The sequence below is a fragment of the Rhinolophus sinicus genome, chromosome 6 (assembly GCF_057876585.1).
Source record: "Rhinolophus sinicus isolate RSI-liver-muscle chromosome 6, RSI-T2T, whole genome shotgun sequence".
In the NCBI taxonomy this organism is placed as follows: Eukaryota; Metazoa; Chordata; class Mammalia; order Chiroptera; family Rhinolophidae; genus Rhinolophus; species Rhinolophus sinicus.
Window position 1 is genome coordinate 18,487,895 of NC_142506.1, and position 18,645 is coordinate 18,506,539.

General features: G+C 36.4%; 1 protein-coding gene across 10 annotated transcripts in view; it reads left to right on the forward strand.

The window, feature by feature from the left end:
* Positions 1-16,811, forward strand: part of TRPS1 (transcriptional repressor GATA binding 1) — a 238,773-nt gene extending 221,962 nt beyond the window's left edge. For all 10 annotated transcript variants that reach the window (XM_074316276.2, XM_088798976.1, XM_019747366.3 and 7 more), the window contains 2 exons: positions 7,110-7,232; positions 10,089-16,811. In XM_074316276.2, coding sequence (XP_074172377.1) covers positions 7,110-7,232; positions 10,089-11,150 — 1,185 coding nt within the window. In that variant the 3' untranslated portion in view covers positions 11,151-16,811. The remainder of the gene's footprint in view (positions 1-7,109; positions 7,233-10,088) is intronic.
* Positions 16,812-18,645: the final 1,834 nt, after the last annotated feature.

An 18,645-nucleotide genomic window follows, 5' to 3' on the forward strand; every position in this document is an offset into this window, starting at 1 on the left:
TATAGAGCAACTCCAACTACTGTCATAGCTGAAGGTGAAAATGGATCCATGGTGGCAGAAATTGAAAGAGTAAGAGACTTAAGTAGTTCTTTTGACAATAATGACTTTCACGTGGAATGAAAAAAAGTGCAGACATAAATTTTCAACCATAGTTTTAGCTATGTAAATACGTATCGCCATAAAAGCAAAACATTATTATGAAAACAGCATGGATTAGAACGCCAAAGATCTGAGTTTTCCTAGTCCTGGTCTGTTATGGTATCTTTGTATGATATTGTATGTTTGGTTTCCTCATTATCAAATATATGGGGTCAGTCAAAAGAATGCAGATGGGGTCCCTTAGACCTGTGTAATGAGTTCTTTATCTGCATGACACATTTCTGAGTTCTGCAAATTTGAAGAATCCATATGAATAATTTAAAGTGTGGGATATACATTGCAAAATCTTAATTTTTCTGGTGTCCCACTCTAAGAGTCACCAATTGCATCTCAGAAGAAATGGAGCTAATGTGTTTAGCACACTTAGCATTTCCTGATATATTGGACAACTCCCGTGTGGTGACACATCAGTGGAATAAGTCTTTAGCACATTTGTACCTAGGTACATTGTATGATTACTAAAGTGTGTATTGCCTCATGTCCTGGAACAGAGGTTGTTCCATTGCTCCTAGCCAGGGATGTCAGTTTTGTTTACACTGGTCTCCATTATCATTGCTGATGTGTTGAGGAAGTGAATTTAATAAGCAGGGTAAACAGGTTTTGTTTCCAAACTCTGAGATAGGTGATTATAAGATGGGTGCTTGGCTGAACCTTGTAGAGTCTCTTCAGCTTTCTGGCAAGAAAGCTGAGGGCAAAGAGGGCTGTTTTAAGGCAGGCAAATACTTGCTATACAGTTCATTTCAACTGATTCTTCACAATTTTATTTAGAACAAACGTCAGCCAAGATATTGATATCTATTGTTTTCTGTTGGCAGAGTTCTTTCCCTGCTCTTTCTAAAATGCGGGCCAGCTTATGCTTCTGATAAAATTTTAACTATTAATTTAAAGGTATTCATTGTAAGCCACCATCTATTTTTAAGTGGTTTTAGTGCTGCATTCCATATATTCTTTAGGGTCTACTGATACATAGTCAATAGCTGATTAATTCTATATTGGGGGGAATTGGGAGGGGAAATGGCCTTCTATGTCTCTTGTTGCTGAATAATAGTGATAACAACTAAAGTAATACTCATCATTTATTCAACAGTTATTGAATGCTACCATATATATATATATATATATATATATATATATATATATACGATAGTAATGAACACATTATTTAACTCATCAACTCTATTGGTAGGGCAGTATTATCGATAGGATGTTATTACTGATGGACAATAAGAAAGTGTCAGCTTGTTTCCAAAATGATTAGACTATTACCCATGTTTATAAAGGAACTCAGAGTAAGCCCTCTGATTATTAGATAACTTTCAGCCTTTAAATTAGATTTATTCATGGGAAATACTTTGGTTTCTACAGAAAAGTTTCCATGTAATTTACATGAATTAAACTGTCAATCTTTGTGAACAATCTGTGTCACGTTAACTCCACACTTAGTGTGTTTGTAGCAGATTCTACTGGAAACTCTGAGAGAACAGACCTTATCTGTCATATACATCACTGTAACCCCAGCTTCTAACACAGTGCCAGGCACATGATGGACATTGAATAACTATTCCCAGAACTGAACTGAATCAAAGTTACCACTGAAATTTTATTACTGCAAAATTGTTCCTGAAGTTCCTGTCATAACCATCTGTGCATTTCTCTAAAATGAAATTCACAAAGGAGTCTTGATAAAATCAAATAAACACAGAAATTAAAGAGTTAAAATATTTGAGGCACATCCAGACTAACAGCACATGTATCAAATTTCAGATTGATTTGATTTTAAATGGCTAAGCTATAAAACCATAAAAAAATGTGAGTAAATACTCTGCCGATCAAGGCCTGTTATGTAATTACATGGCTTCAGTATGGTTCTTACTCATAGAAAATTATTATAAAGGATCATTTCTGCACATTCCTTCACCGATGGAGACTTTTTAATAACTTGGAGATAAATATTCATGTCTCAAAATGTTAAGCCACTTGAATGAATAATTCAATCAAATTTACTGTTTATTAATCAAATGAAATTGATTCTTTGTTAATAATGAAATTTGAAAACCTTAAAATGCTTGTTTTGGGCTGATCTTCAAATAATAAAATAAGCAATAAAAACATCTGAACCAATTTTAAACTTAATTTATTTTATTATTATTATTTTTTTTTTTTCTAAAGTCACATCTGGGTTTATCAGCACATGTGCCAAGGCTTAACCCAGAGTGATATATAACTGACTAATTTAAGCCACCGAAAAGCAAAACTTGAATTGGAAGCTTTGATAAAAGTCTAACAATAGTGATACCAGTGGTTAGCTGTGAACCTAATAACTAAAGGTTGTTTTTTTGGTTGTTGTGTTTTTTTTTCTTTTTTTCCGGTAGTTATTTAGTCATTATACTTCTTGGAATACTCTATAGCAGGAAAACAATAGTGTGTTGGATTTAAAGTGTATTTTATATTAAGTGATGGATGCGTCCGTCATTTTCTGTTTCAAATCCTGGTATGGGTGATTGTCCAAATTCATCACCTAAATTGCTGTTGTAAAAATCAATATTGTGGTTATGATACATTTGAAATTTAGAAAGGAAAAGTGATCCAAAGAATTCTCAGTAATTATCACTGAAAAGCACTTGGCTAGGCCAATCACTGGACTGGCCTCCAAATTCCTTACAATTAACTGTTCCTACCACCACCCTTCCTTTTCACACAGGAAATGACCAGCCAACAGAAATAACATGGAGGCAACACAAATGTGACCTAACGGTTACCAGACAAACCATTAAAACTTGCAGTTAAAAAAAAAAGGCAATCAGTTCCTTGAATTGATCCCAGAATTTTCTCTGTAGAAACTTTCAGTTGAGGGTACTGTCATGTAGGTTTGGGTTTTCGGCCAGACTTCCTTCACTCTCGCTCTTCGTTGACCCCACGTAGAAGTAGAAAGTACACCTAGAGAAGGCAAAGGATGCTGTGACTGGTTTTGCATCAGCCTGAGAGGAGAGGAGTGGTGAATATGCTTCTCTGGGATTCCATTGATGTTATCTGCCAGCTGCTTATTTCTATCATTTCCTCTCCCACAAGTGTCCTTACCTATAGGACTCGATCCTTTTCTCCACAGGGTCATGGAGCTACACATTACTAGTAACTCTTTAAAACAGTGTGTAGGAAAAGGAAAAACAATCTTAATCGTGTTCATACACATGCACATATGGAACCATCAGTGACGTATGAATATAATGATCTATAGAAAGGAGAGTAAGCTTTGTTGTACCTGACCTTGTATCCTCGGGACCTAAAAAGTGCCTGGCTTCAGCTGTTTCTCAAAAATAAGTGTGGGATGTAGGATTGGAAAATTCATTCTCTTGATTTTATTTTCTACATCATTAGCCATCTCTGTCCAACTGGGGTTAAATTTATCAATCTGAATGCGAGACATATGAAAGGGTTGTTTTATAAAAGTTGGGTGTGTTTTTTTTTTCCAAAAATAGGAGTGACTACTGATGATAAAAATAATAGCAGGAGAGATTATCTTCAACTTTATTGTGTAGCCACTCGAGAGAGAACATTGTCCTAGGTGCTTATTACTTAGAATATTTGATGACTGTTAGGAGACATGATTTCTCTCCTTTACAAACATAGTGTAACAGAATGACAAAATATTGTAAAACTGTGTAGTGCATGATAAACTATGACAAAAATAAGGTCTTCAGTGCCTTTCTTTGTCTTTAACAAGGCCAAGCTTGTTTTTAAAAAGTGGGGCAGGGGAAACTTCTATTCTGCCTTCCTTTGGCAACAGACTGCTTCTCTGTGCTTGATTGGGCTAAGGATATTGATAACTTCACAAGAAACGCCTTACTGTGTTCAGCCAGATAACATTGTACACAGTGGGACCAGGTCACGGTTCTCATCTGTGTTGTATTTACAGAGAGATGTTGGCATAGTTTTAGGATTCCGTGGTCACACAGCAAAGGACATTATCCACTGCTCCCACCTTCTCTGCTGCTTGCAGAAATTCCAAGTGCACCAAATACAAGGTTCTGCAGTGCTTACCAAAGTGATAAATTTGTTTAGATGGGAGGTAACTTAATGGGTGAAATATTTCTCACCTACCTCCCACTCTCCACCCCCACACAAGCACGCTCCTATTGAATTCTAGGTGTGAACACCTAGATATTTCACTCTGACTCAACTTTCCGTTCTCATATTTGATAAGATTGACTCAAATGAAAGACATTTGACAATATCCAAGTATACGTTTTAAGCGTATCTAAAATGTTCAATAAGTAGATTAAGGAGATAAAAAAAACTAACAAAATATTTTTCTTACAAAAGAAATATAATTGAATCACCTTGACAAATAGCTGACTTATTGAGCATTTAGTGTATCTCTGGCACAGTTTTAATTGCGTCTATTAACCCACATTAATATTCTCAGCAGCTCCCATTTAAAGATGGGGACATTTAAGCATTGAGAGATTAGGTAACTTTTCCAAAGTTGCACCCAGCAAAAGGCAGGAACATATTTTGAATACAAGTAGTGTGATTCCTAAATCTGATTATTAACCTCCAAGCCACACTGACTCTGAGTACGTGAATCCAGGGAACTCCGGATGTATTTAAAATTAGATACAGTTTACCTAAAATATACCAGTCTTTATTGGAGCAAAAGTGCTGCTTAAAGCAAGTTACGCCTGTGGAAACCGGTGCTGTAATTTCAGGATTTTTTGCTCTAACTAATGAAGGGCAGTTTTCTTTGCAAGAGAATTAAGCACAAAATTGTGCAAGGATTGAAACACTCTCTGAAACCAGGATTACACCCACTTTGGCAAGCTGTATCAAGCACCCAGGGCAGAAGGAAAGAAAAGCAGGCTGGAGTGAATGGTTACACATTCAAATTTGAGCCTCTGCCACATATGTGGGTTACTTTCCAAATGGACATTTACATTGCCTTTATGTGAATCAAGTTGGCGTTTATTTGCCAAACGTGTTATTTAGATCTAGGAAAAAAGACAGCGTGGCCCCAGGGAAATTTCACAATTATAACCTAACTAGATTCCCCAATCTACTTCGGATAAAGGGGGCCCCTGAGTGTTTGATAAACACAACCTCTAATAGCTCATTGGTTTTCAGGAAGCAGCGGTCTCTACTTTTGCAGTAGGTTCCAACTGGGACTTGTGGACTGACACCCAATGTTTGCTGTTCCTTTTGTTGGGATTTAGAAACACATGATACATTCCTGGTCCTGACTTGGGAGGAAGAAGAAAAAGGGGAGCCAGAAGATTATCTCTGTGAAAAAAATCTAACTTTTATTACATCACCTAAAGTAGCACAACCTGCTACACTAATGAAATCGTGTTCTTGGTTGAAAAGGGCAATTGTTAGCCTGACTTTGTGCTCACTAAAAACATTCCCCAACCTTGTTAAATTATTGCTCTCATTTCAGATTTTTATGGCTGTGCAGCTTACCAGCCCTCATTTCTTTACGTTTCATTCATTTTCCTTGTATTGATGATTAATGGAGGATGTCGAATGTTAGAGTGAGCAGGCATCAGCAATTGCAAGATCATAATTAGTTTAGCTGACGAGGGCCTCTGATAGCACTTGCATCTGGATGGAAAAATTACCCTATAGGGAACTGGCTGCTCACCAGGTCTTTTTAGTGATACATTGTGAAACACCCGATGAATCAAATGCCCTTTCAATGCCAAGAAAGTGTTCCAGTCTTGAAGCCAAAATTATGTCTGCAGAAAGCTTTCCATTTGAAATGTATCAGAGTACAATTACAACCATTGTATTTTCTTGGCAGGGATACCACTGGTCTACAGTATGGACTCAAGTTAAATAAATTGACTAAATTTTATGAATCCCTGAAATTTTGACTTACAGTGTTTGTAATTTTAAATTTAGAATAAAATTGGGTTCCAGCAAGACTTTTTCCACTTCTTATCTAACATTCATATTTTATCATTAAAGGCTTTGCTTCCTAGAGAAAGGAGAGCTGAGTTGCAATTCAGGCTGCCTTTTTTTTTTTCAGCAAGAGAATTCCATTTCCTGCCTGTTAGTATTTGCGCCTACAAACACAGCCTGACTTTTGTTTCAGTGAGAAGTTTAATGGAATCATTAACTTGATAGCAAGAATGGAACAAGCAATACTAATTATCTACTTTTAAGTATTCTTAGATTATTTTTGAATCTGGCGATTTACAGAATTCAGCCCACTAACATCAATTTGTGTTCGGAAATGCTTGTGATTTCCAAGTCTGAGTCAAATAAAATAATTAAATAGCCGTTGATGGGACTATGTTGTATGCTTGAAGCGGGCATCTCAGAAGGGTTCTCGTTAGCAATCACTTCTAGTTGGCTGAAGTTTCTACTGGTTCTCTTAGCTTTGGAAAATAGAGGGTGTTGTGTTCTCTTTCAGATTTTACAAACCAAAGACCTCAATTGAGTGTCTTACATTCTCTTAAATTTATGTTTCATGAATGACACACAAAAAGACACAAATCGGGTTTAATTTTACATGGTTTACATGCTGCGTTTATTCCAAGCTTGACTATATTTTAAAGCCCAGGTGGCATGTGCTCTTCCTTTTCCAAAGTGTATGAAACACATTGCCATGTTCTGTCTTTTGACTTGCGTTTTGACACTTTTAAAAGGTATATTTTTAGGGTTCAGCATTTAGGAGCCATCATTAAAGGCACAAAACCCAAAGTTCAAAAAGTTAAAGCTGTTTTCTGTGAAAAGCCTTTGGTGTTGCACACACCTCATCCATCACTGTAGGGTTAATTATAATGAAAATCAGTGGTGCCTATTAAACACAATTGAACCTGACCTCATTATGAGCAGTGTGGTTTTATACTGTCATTGTTGCTAGTCTAAAGACAAAACTCCTGGGTTGATTTGGTCTAACTCCAGTGATCATGTGACTCACCTCTGACCTTGTGTTTTTTTTCCCATTTCAGAGGCGCAGAGGCTCCGGTGTTTTCTGTGCCAATTGCTTGACCACGAAGACCTCTCTCTGGCGAAAGAATGCAAATGGCGGATATGTATGCAACGCGTGTGGCCTCTACCAGAAGCTTCACTCGGTAAGAACTTGTTAGACTGTTTGAGGACCAGCTTTATGAAGCAGCCTGGTCTGTGGTGTGATAAGTACCATTCCCTGACTTGCAGTGCCTCCCCCCCACAGCTTCATACAGTCACTTTGAGTGCACTTGTGATTTATGGTGAAATAGCCTTAGATGTTAACGGGGAGATACGTCTGAGATCATTAGTAATGCCTGATGCTTCTTTTGATATAAAAGAGGAAAATGATTGATTTCTGGGGACTTCACATATAACAGAATGTCAAACTCATGGTTATCAGAATTTGATGAACTTAATTTTGGTAGAAAGGAGGCATCGTCTTCAAAGTTCACAAATACACAAAAAATTGTTTTGTGTTCTTTTTTTAAAAGAGGACTCACCCGTGTTCAGTATAAAATACAGAGCAGGGAAAGAATGCTTATTTTCAAGTTTACATTTGGAATTTGCAAGTGTCATCTTGGCTGCTTTGAGGGCTGGAGTTGGGCACTTTAAGAAGAGCAGTTCTGAACTAAGATACAAAAAAGCCAGCTGAATCTCTGCGATGCTTCCAGTGCATATTTAGGTGAGGTAACCGAGGGCCCAAAGAGCACACATCAGAGCAGAGTAAGGTGTAAAGGTGCTTTGTGTTTTAAGATCTCTGGCTGGCTCCTTTCTATGGCTTACTGGGCTACCGCCAGTATTTCTTCCTAAATTTTAGTTAGAATCCTATAATAAAATATAAACTTGCAAATACCCTGGTCTGTATATGCATTTGACTCCCTGAACGGTATTTTTTTGGTTTAGAAAGTTTATCTGCTGACAAGAGCTGCCTTTAAAAATAGGAATACCCCATTTAGTAAACAGAAGTCTATTTCCCTCTGCCTTTTTCATTTTGTTTGGCACTTTACCATAGTTTTTAGCACAGCCGATGAGTAGATTATAGCTACAGGGAATAAAATTTTAGACAAGATGTCCTCATAAATGGGCCACTGGACTCACTCTTTAAAAAATGGGTGCTGCCAACAATACTAATTGGTGGTAAACTATAAAAACCTTAGCTATTAGCATGTAGCTAGTAGAAAGATTTTCCCCACAACTACCACACCACCTTACTTTTTTTTTAATGTTCGCCACTTAAGCACAGCAATAAGCTTCCATTTAATGAGTACTGACATTAATGATTTTAATTGAACTCTAGCCAATCGTAGGCCAGGAATTAAACTACTCTTCCAGCTTCTGATAATTTAACAACTGTGATATAAACTAAACTCTTTTTTTACAGTTATTTTAATATTCATCTCTCCAGAGACGAGATGTTTTCAGTTTTGAGTTTTTTTAAATCATGAATTTAAATACATAAACGTTATGCTCATGTTTCATGTCAAAGACTGCCACAAAAGTTATGAAAGTTTAAAAAAGATATTAATGCAAATTTTAGGTTTCTTTATGAGATAGAAATTAAATACTGCATATTTTTATAATATGAATATGAGCTCTTTTACACCTGAACATTCTGAACAAAATAAATGAACATGGCATATCCAAGGGATGTGTCATTTTTATTCTGAAACCAGTAATTGAATTGTCAGTATCAAGTGTGTTATCTTTCTTTCCTTCAAAAAACCTTCGTGACACTAGACACATTCCAAAAAGGATTTATATTTATATTTTGTTTAATATATAAAAGACACTCTCCTGCATTCCTATTTCTAGGAATAATTCATAAATTACATATTGTATATCTTCATATTTTATGGGGAAATTGTTCCTGTTTCAATAATCTTTTAAAACAATCAGATTTTAGTCCATTTAAAGATTCTTACACATTTTTAACTGTAAATATGCATTAATTTATTAAACTTATTCTTTTGATTTTATAAATCAAATTTAGGGCTCTTACTGCAAGTACACTTTTTATTATAGTATTATCTATGGATTTTAGTTATAAAATATAAATACCTGTTGAAGATATACATAAATACCAATCATATAGTACTTAAGCTGAGGAAAAGTCAGCATTCAATTTAAGTACAGAGTACAGAGTTAGAATGACAGATCGGATATTTGAACCAAGACTACACATGAATTTATATTTGCAACAGAAAACAAATGCTTCACCTGTTAACAAGTAAAATCTTCCCTAGTGAATGTAAAATATTATTAAAGGGAAAGTGAGAGATTAGGGGTGGGAAAAAAACTCCCGCTAACATGGCTTTGATTACCTGATAACTTTCCTCATGATTCTGTCAGTTTGATTTTTTGTGTGCTCTGATATATTTTGTATTCACATTTGCGATTACTTATAAGAATGTATGCATTCGTTAGCTCAGGCTGCCATAACAAAGTGCCATAGACTGGGTGGCTTAGAAATATATTTTCCCACCATATTCGCTCCAGATACAGTCACATTGAGAGTTAGAGATTCAATGTATGAATATGGGAGGGACACAATTCAATGTATAGCAATGCATACTTTTTCCACAGTTGTCAAAGTCTCGCTCTCATGTTACTATGTTGACTCAAAAGTTGAGAAATTTCAGAAAAATCGCATTTCTGCAAGTAACTTGCTCCACGATTTTATCCCTAAATGATGCAATTCAAAAAATCCATTGAGTTTGGAAAAGCTGTGTTTAAGTATATTAAAGTTTTCAGTTCCTCCCTGCAAAGATGGGCATGATTTAATTAGGTTAAAAACGTGTGCTTTGGTTTCTTCCTCTGGTCCTGCTTAGGGCAAAAAGAGGAGATTTAGTAAATCTATAACATAAAGCCTATTCTTACTTTGAACTTAAGCATGGTTTCTATTTGTAAGGAATTGCTAATGCATTTTAATGTATTTTTTAATGTTTTCCTTTTATGTATTGTGTGTGCGTTCTCTGCAGACTCCCAGGCCTTTAAACATCATTAAACAAAACAACGGTGAGCAGATTATTAGGAGAAGAACAAGAAAGCGCCTTAACCCAGAGGCACTTCAGGCTGAACAGCTCAACAAGCAGCAGAGGGGTGGTAGTGAGGAGCAGGTCAATGGAAGCCCCTTAGAAAGGAGGTCAGAAGACCATTTACCTGAAGGTCACCAGAGAGAAATTCCGCTCCCGAGCCTGAGTAAATACGAAGCCCAGGGTTCATTGACTAAAAGCCATTCTGCTCAGCCACCAGTCCTGGTCAGCCAAACTCTGGATATTCACAAAAGGATGCAACCTTTGCACATTCAGATAAAAAGTCCTCAGGAAAGTACTGGAGACCCAGGAAATAGTTCATCTGTATCTGAAGGGAAAGGAAGTTCTGAGAGAGGCAGTCCCATAGAAAAGTACATGAGACCTGCGAAACACCCAAATTATTCACCACCAGGCAGCCCTATTGAAAAGTACCAGTACCCCCTTTTTGGACTTCCCTTTGTACATAATGACTTCCAGAGTGAAGCTGATTGGCTGCGGTTCTGGAGTAAATATAAGCTCTCCGTTCCTGGGAATCCGCACTACTTGAGTCATGTGCCTGGCATACCAAATCCTTGCCAAAACTATGTGCCTTATCCCACCTTCAATCTGCCTCCTCATTTTTCAGCTGTTGGATCTGACAATGACATTCCTCTAGATTTGGCGATCAAGCATTCCAGACCTGGGCCAACTGCAAACGGTGCCGCCAAGGAGAAAACAAAGGCACCATCAAATGTAAAAAATGAAGGTCCCTTGAATGTAGTAAAAACAGAGAAAGTTGATAGAAGTACTCAAGATGAACTTTCCACAAAATGTGTGCACTGTGGCATTGTCTTTCTGGATGAAGTGATGTATGCTTTGCATATGAGTTGCCATGGTGACAGTGGACCTTTCCAGTGCAGCATATGCCAGCATCTTTGCACGGACAAATATGACTTCACAACTCATATCCAGAGGGGCCTGCATAGGAACAATGCACAAGCGGAAAAAAATGGAAAACCTAAAGAGTAAAACCTTAGCACTTAGCACAATTAAATAGAAATAGGTTTTCTTGATGGGAATTCAATAGCTTGTAATGTCTTATGAAGACCTATTAAAAAAAAAATACTTCATAGAGCCTGCCTTATCCAACATGAAATTCCCTTCTTTTATTATTCTTTCTTTTGATGAGTAGGTTACCAAGATTAAAAAGTGAGACAAATGGTCAGTGAGAAAAATAAAAAATGGAAGATGGTAAATAGTCATGTTCTAGAACCTAGTAAGTCAAAACCATCTTGGTGAATGTGTACGGTGGGAACGATCCATAAGAAGTATCATCAGACTATAATAATTATGTTTGTAAAGAAAGATCAAAGCTGTCTAGAATTTGAAAACTTTTACATATTATAAGTCTAAAGCAGTATTGGGCTGGCCATTGGCTCATTTGTTCAGAAACCCATAAATTGTTGCCTAAATTTACAAGTATCATGAAATCCTAGGCAGGCGAGGAGAAATCTAATCTCCAGGGCAGTGAAAGGAAAATGGCGCCCTCTTAACATCAGTACTCCTCTCATTGACCATGTTTTCAGATTTAGACCTAGAAATGAGAGCCCGTGGTTAGGCTTGGTGTGAGATCAGCAAAAAAAGTGACAGATGGTGGCACAACGTTTTTGGCCAGCCCTGCCTGTACATACACATGCACACCCCCTCTGATATTTTTGTCCTTTAGATGTTCACATATTCCTTTCGAAAGTAGTCCTTTTGTTTGCAATTTAGGTTCATTTTGTCCAAATATATATGCATTTTTAAAACCAATGTCCTCAGTGCTTATGTAGTAATTTTATTTTAGCCAGATATTTTCTTTCTTGTATGTGATGAACCAGTGTGGATTTGTTTTTTAAGCCTCCTTTTGATCACTAATCTCACTTGGCACATTCTAACTAGAGCGATCCCCTCAGTTCAAAAGAATAGATGGACACAAAAGTTCAGACCATGGGCTTAATTTGTTTAGAACACATGGTATTTCTCCACAAGGTAACCTGCTGTATTTATTTATTTTCTTTTGGTTAAATATAATCTCCAAGCTTTGTGGTCAGGCAGCGTCTAAGGTTACGTTACCACAGACTGACGGTATGTATACCAATCAATCCCTTCATTAGATTTATACAGATTTAGTTAAGTAGCATTAAATAGGATTCTTAGAAATATGTCTTCATAGTACTTTTAATACTTAAGGCTTTGTAAAACTATCCATGAAGGGAAAGCTCCTCAGCATAACTGCTCAGGGAAATAGGGCTAAATAACTGAACATTAAATAATTGGTTAAAGGTGCTGTTAGTCGAGCCTCAATGCTTGCTACAAGGATGTATGTACAAGGACTGACTTTAATAATTTGCATTATATTGTCCCAACCAGTAGTTTATTTTTTGCCACGGAGATGTAGAAGATATTACAAGCTACTGGATGCACTGTCAGATTAACTTATTTCATTAAAGAAGTTGGGAGAACAAATAGGAAAAAAAAAACTTATTTTTCTAGTAAATATTAATGTATTACATTTCAAATAATGGTGCCTGACATATTGAATAATTATTTTCTACAGTGTACGTATGCAACAAAGATATTCCATCATGCATTAGAGTCAGTTCTGGCTCTGCCTAGCTGTTTACATTTGCAAATGTAGCAAACAAGGTAATGAAGCAACTATTTCTATTGCGGTAGATATCTTTTGGTGTGTGTGTGTATGTGTGTGTGTGTGTGTGTGTGCATTAAAATTGTAAACGGTAACATGAAACAATGAAAGTTCTTGATATAATGGTATGGAAAACAAGAAGGAAATGAAAATATTTTTATGCCTACTTAGGAAAAAAAGGGTAGCACTATTCATTCCAAGTACTTTTTTTTTTTTTTTAATTTTTAAGCTCTTAACTCACATTGTTATGCTTAAAATGATACACATATATCCTCTTTTTATTGCTTTGTCTATGTTTCAGATGAAACATTTCAGAAATTATTTTGATAAGTGCTGCTGGAACCTGCAGCACTGATGTTTTTATTGCATTCTGTAGTCGCATTTGCACTCCATTTTTACATTAATTCGCAGTTGCTTTGTATTGTTTTGTTTTGTTTGGGTTTTGTTTCTTTTTTACAGTGCCAGGTCTTCTTCGGTTCTTAAAATTGGATGGCAGGTAGAGTTCAACCAGATTGTGACTGTTGTAGTGAATGAAGCTAAAAAATGTCTTTCTGATGTTGTGTTGTCATTTCCATTCTTGCATTTTTGTTTTCATGTTAAAAAAAAAAAAGAGAGAGAGAAAGAGAGACAAAGAAAGAAGGAAAGAAAGAAATCAGGACTAAGCCTTCTGCTTCAGTTTCATTTTTAAAGGGCTCTATTCTGATCTCACCTGTCTGGTAGCTCTCATATTCACATAAACTAAAATAAAGAGGTGGAATGAGGAGCTTTGACATTGAAATTATGTGATATAATTTATCTTTCTTAGGAATCTAATGAATACATCTCAAATGTACAGGCAGAGTTGAGAGGTGGCAATTAATAGCTCAAAAAAACAGAAGAGACTTCCCAAATAATAACACAGTATTTAATTTTCTTAGTAAAAAGACGAGTAACAAAGTGTACTCTGGCTATCCTCAAGCAACATTATATGTGGACTGCTCAAATCAGCAAAATACCAGAAGTTTGGTTAAGTTGGGCGATGTTACAGGTATGACTTTGGGGGCAAAACAACTCCGTCAGCAGTTTCGTCAGTGTGTCAGACACAAACAAGGTGTTCACTTTTGGCATGTATGCCTTTTTATTTTTATCTGATTCGTTTTTGTTTGTTTTTCTCAGACAGACTGGGTAGTAATGTTTAGCATTGGAAAATACATATCACTATTCTTGGAATATTTATGGTCAGCCTACTTTCGGTAGAATATTCTTGGATAGCATGGACACGCTAGATCTTATTCTGTATTCCTTTGTTATTGATTTTCATTTTTCTTTTCATTGTTATCCATATTTTGATGGAGAAGAGGTTGGGCTTTTTTAAAAAGATGAAAATTTATCGTAACACTAAAATACCCCTTATTTTATGACTTAATGAAAAACCTTTGTTCCATCTTCCATAATATCTTACAAATATGGTTGGTCGTTATTTTTATTTGGTTTTTAGATGTCTGAGTCAATTCCTTTTAAGTTGTGATTTTTAAATGACCTATGTAGGTACTTAATTTTTTTGAGGACTTCCAAGATGATTTAGAAATTTCCCCTCTTTGAAAAGGATTCCCCTGTGATGAAAACTACATGCCAACTAAAATTGTATGCCTTTTAAAAATTGTTCTAAGTCTTTTAAAATGACTTGTCTATATTCTGAATCAAGCTTTGGGTCAAAATTTAGGCCAGGACCAGCTCATACATTTTCATTCTCCTTTCCTCACTCTCCTTTCATCTCTTACCCATATATTCATAATGTTGTGGCGGATAGAAAAATCATCAAGAGCCAGCCCACCTCACAAGGTTGTGGATTGGGAGACACTACACGACTCTAAGTAAATGAGAAAAGGATGGAGCTCTCAACGTTAACACGTTAACTCTGTAGTTCACAAGGGAAAGAGCGTGCCCATTCTTTCTACATGACATATTGAGATGTTCTTTTTTAAAAAAAAAAAAATCAACTTTTAAGATAGTGATGTTTTGTTCTAAACTGTTCTCTTTTAGTAATGGTAGATTTTAGAAAACAAGCATGGGAATTCTTTCCTAAGATAATATTAATGAGAAGAAGAAAAAAGTGATTATCTTTAACAGCTCTTTGTTGAAGCCTGTGGTAGCACATTATGTTTATGATTGCACTTGTGCACATAACCTATTATGATCCAATGCAAATACAGCTCCAAAAATATGAAATGTATATATATTTTAAAAATGCCTGAGGATATACATTTTCCTTGATAAATTGAGGAGTATCAGTACTGCTTAATATTAAAATAATTATTAGCCTCCTGCTGTGTGGCTAGCAAAACATCACAAGGTGACGTGTCTTGAGACCTCTGAACTGCCTGTCTGTTTAGTTAGTGAACATGAACGCAACTCTGTATAGAGACGGAATGTCTGTCATCCAGTGGTGGAAGCACGAAGTAAAGCTGGTGGTCAGCTCCTGTGTTGTGCTGTATGCCAGCCTTTTACCTAAAGTTTATGTGAGCTCACAGCTTCCTGGCTTTGGGTTGGGGGCCATGGCAAACAAACAAACAAACAAACAACAAAAAAAAACGAAAAACACACCACAGGGCATCTGTGGTGAGCAAGTAGGTAAAAGTTAGCTGACTATCGTAGATCACAGGAGAAAACAAAGAATTCATATTCAACCTGAACATGAAACTAAATGTGCTAACCAAAGGTAGGTACTTTTAGGTGGAATTCTATCAGCGGGCAACTGTACATGAGAAGAGAAGAGAAAGACATGCATCGAGACCTTGAAGGGCTGTGTTATTTTCCCAAAGAAAGACTTGGCCAAGGGCAGAAGGCATGGCTTCTTTAAAGAGCACTTCCTTTTGGTTTTCCAGTTGCTGTTTCATAGAGAGTGGACTCAAGTGTTCCTGCTAGCGGTGCAATTGTTTAGAACTCATCCACGGTTATTACAGTAATTAGGACCTTTGGAAGATGCTAGGGTAGAAGTGCGTCAAGTCAGGGATGAAGAAAATGTGAAATTCAACATTGATCCACACATGGAAACTGGATAATGGGTGCTCATGTGTTGTTCTCTTGAAAGGAAAGGTAGAGCTGTAAGCTTCACTTTGTCCTACACCAGAGAAAAGCAAGAGTAACCGTTACGTGGAAATAACATTTAGCCTTCATCAGAGAAAATGGTCCTTCAATACCCCTAAGTCCCAAAACTCTATTCTCGTTTTACCCCTGGTTGGTTTTCATTATATGACCTGCAGCAAATCACTTTTTCTTTTTGTGCCTCAGGTTCCTCACCTGTAAAGTGGAAAAAATATATTAATAATAATAATATTAATAATAATGATGGTAATGTAGTACTTGTTTGTAAAGCACTTTGAGACCCTTGGTTGAAAGGCACCATGGGAGTGCCAAGTATTATTATATGGCCAAGGGGCTTATTTAAACTCTCAGTTCCCAAGGGCCAGGAAAGGTTGGGGTCATTTTTGTTAGAGATGAGCTGTAAATATCATAACTAGACAGCCTATAGTGTTGGCTATGAAGAGGCAAAACTATTACAAGGCTGATAAAACCATAGTTTCTTAATGGCTACCAACAAGGCAAATATCACAATACAAAATGCCAAATTCCTTAGGGTGGACAATTTGACAACATGGATAATTTGGGGGGTGGGGGAGGGATGGAAGTGGGAAACATCTCAAAATGCCAATGTAAAATTAACTTACAGCAATATTCACCAGCAGAAAATGTCTTTCATATGGAATGATTTCATGTTGCTAAGAAAGAATTCAATTTGTAGTCCTGATTTGAATACTAGAATGTTGGCTATAATAGTTCTGTTCTTACAACACATGGATTTTTTTGTTGTTGTTTTATTTAATTTTGTTTTCATAGTGCATGTTCATTTCTACTCACAAACATGTTCTTGGTGTATTTCTTATGCAAACAATCTTCAGGCAGCAAAGATGTCTGTTACATCTAAACTTGAATAATAAAGTTTTACCACCAGTTATACATAATGGCGTTGGTATGGTTTATATGGATTCACTTTCATCTATGTAGCAATAGGAAATACACACCGTTGTAACATATAGACAGGCTCTGGTGAATTGAGATGGTGAAATCAAATCACCACTTTAAAAAATATGACAAAGATTGAAAAAGCCTGGATTCTCTCAACTTGTTTTGTTTTGCTTTGCTTTCTTTCCTTTAACCAATTAATCTCTTATGGATAGATTTTGTGTAAAAAAGTTATAGTTTCTTTAGGAAGATTAACAATAAAAATTGTGTTTATTTCAACATTTATTGAGTATCAAGTATTGAGTGTTGAGTATTGGGTAATAATTATGTTACAATATGTAAAATCTGCTTTTGAAGTTTAACCTTGATTCAGTTCAGTATACCCATATGAATGTGACGTGAAGATCCTGATAAGTCATCGCAAGAATTATATTAATATATGACATGCCTTGTTTGTTTGCTTAAAATGAAATTAATCAGAGGAGGTTTCCTGAAGGATGATTTTGAAAGAGGGAAGAAGCAGAAGAAATCCAGGCAGGAAACGACCTGCGAACACTCACCCAAGTGTTTTTAACCAACAGGAAAAACACAAAAAGTTTAGGACATAAAGTACATAAATAACTCATTGCTTCAGAAGATTGGTTTTGAAAATGTCAAATTAATTAGTATCTACCCTCCTTGCACAATCTTCACTTCTCATTTTTGTGAACCTAAATTAACAAATCCTTTATTTATTTTTTCTAGCTCTTTCTCTTCTCCCCTGTTTTGAAAACAGCAGAGTAGAGGCTTTGAGGGGCTTTCATAACTGTAATAAGCTTGTTTAAAAGCTGGAGGCAATGTTCTCTAGATAAGAGTATGGTAATAACATTTAATGTGATTTCTTTTCCTTATATAGAATATGACTCTTCTATCAGGGACCACTTTTCAGATAAAGTTGAATACACTTTGTTCTCACCAAGACTGTCAGAATCCCATTCAAGGAAAACTGTGTGGCCATCAGCTATGTACTATTGTTGGAGGGGAGAGGAGTGAGTCAGCACTGACACCCTTCCCTCACCTTTTGGTCTCTCATCTCTAAGGGTAGAGCAGGATTCAGAAACTCAGTTGCACAAAGGAGCAGGGAAGTAGCCTGTGTGGGTGAAACCAGATGGGTGGAGACTTTGGGAACTGCAGGCTGTAGAAAGGTAGCCTTTCCTCGGCTCTGAATATTGCCAAGCTGACTTGTGTTCCAGATTTTCAGTTTTTGAGGAAAACTGGACAAAGGGAATTTTATATGAAATCTAATTTTTAATGTCAGTGACTGATTTTTTTTTCTTTTAATACTTCAAGCCAAACAAAACACTTGTTCAGAATAAATTCTACCCGTAGACTGGCAGAGTATGACCCCTGGAGCTTGAACAATAGTGAACTCGTTACTGGCAGGGAGGAAATTGGGCAAAGGGCTGAGGTTAGCTGTAGTTCCTCTGGTTTTTGTCTCAGGTCCCAGTGCATCTCCAGCTCGGCCAGGAAACCCAAAAGCTATGGCGGCAGCACCTGCCTGATTCCTTCAGGGCCAAATCTGCTTAAGACGAAAAACATTTGCACAGAAGAGAAATAAGCCTTATTTTTCGAGCACACTGCAATTACTTTGTACTTTTGTCTTCCATCTTTGTAACCCGAAGTACAATTTTGTTTTCAATTTTTATTTTTTCATTGCAGTTGACATTCAGAGTTATATGAGGTTCAGGTTTGCAGCATAGTGGTTAGACATCTACATAATTAATGAAATGATCCTCCCAATTACTCTGGTACCCACCTGGCACTATACATATTATGATATTACTGACTATATTC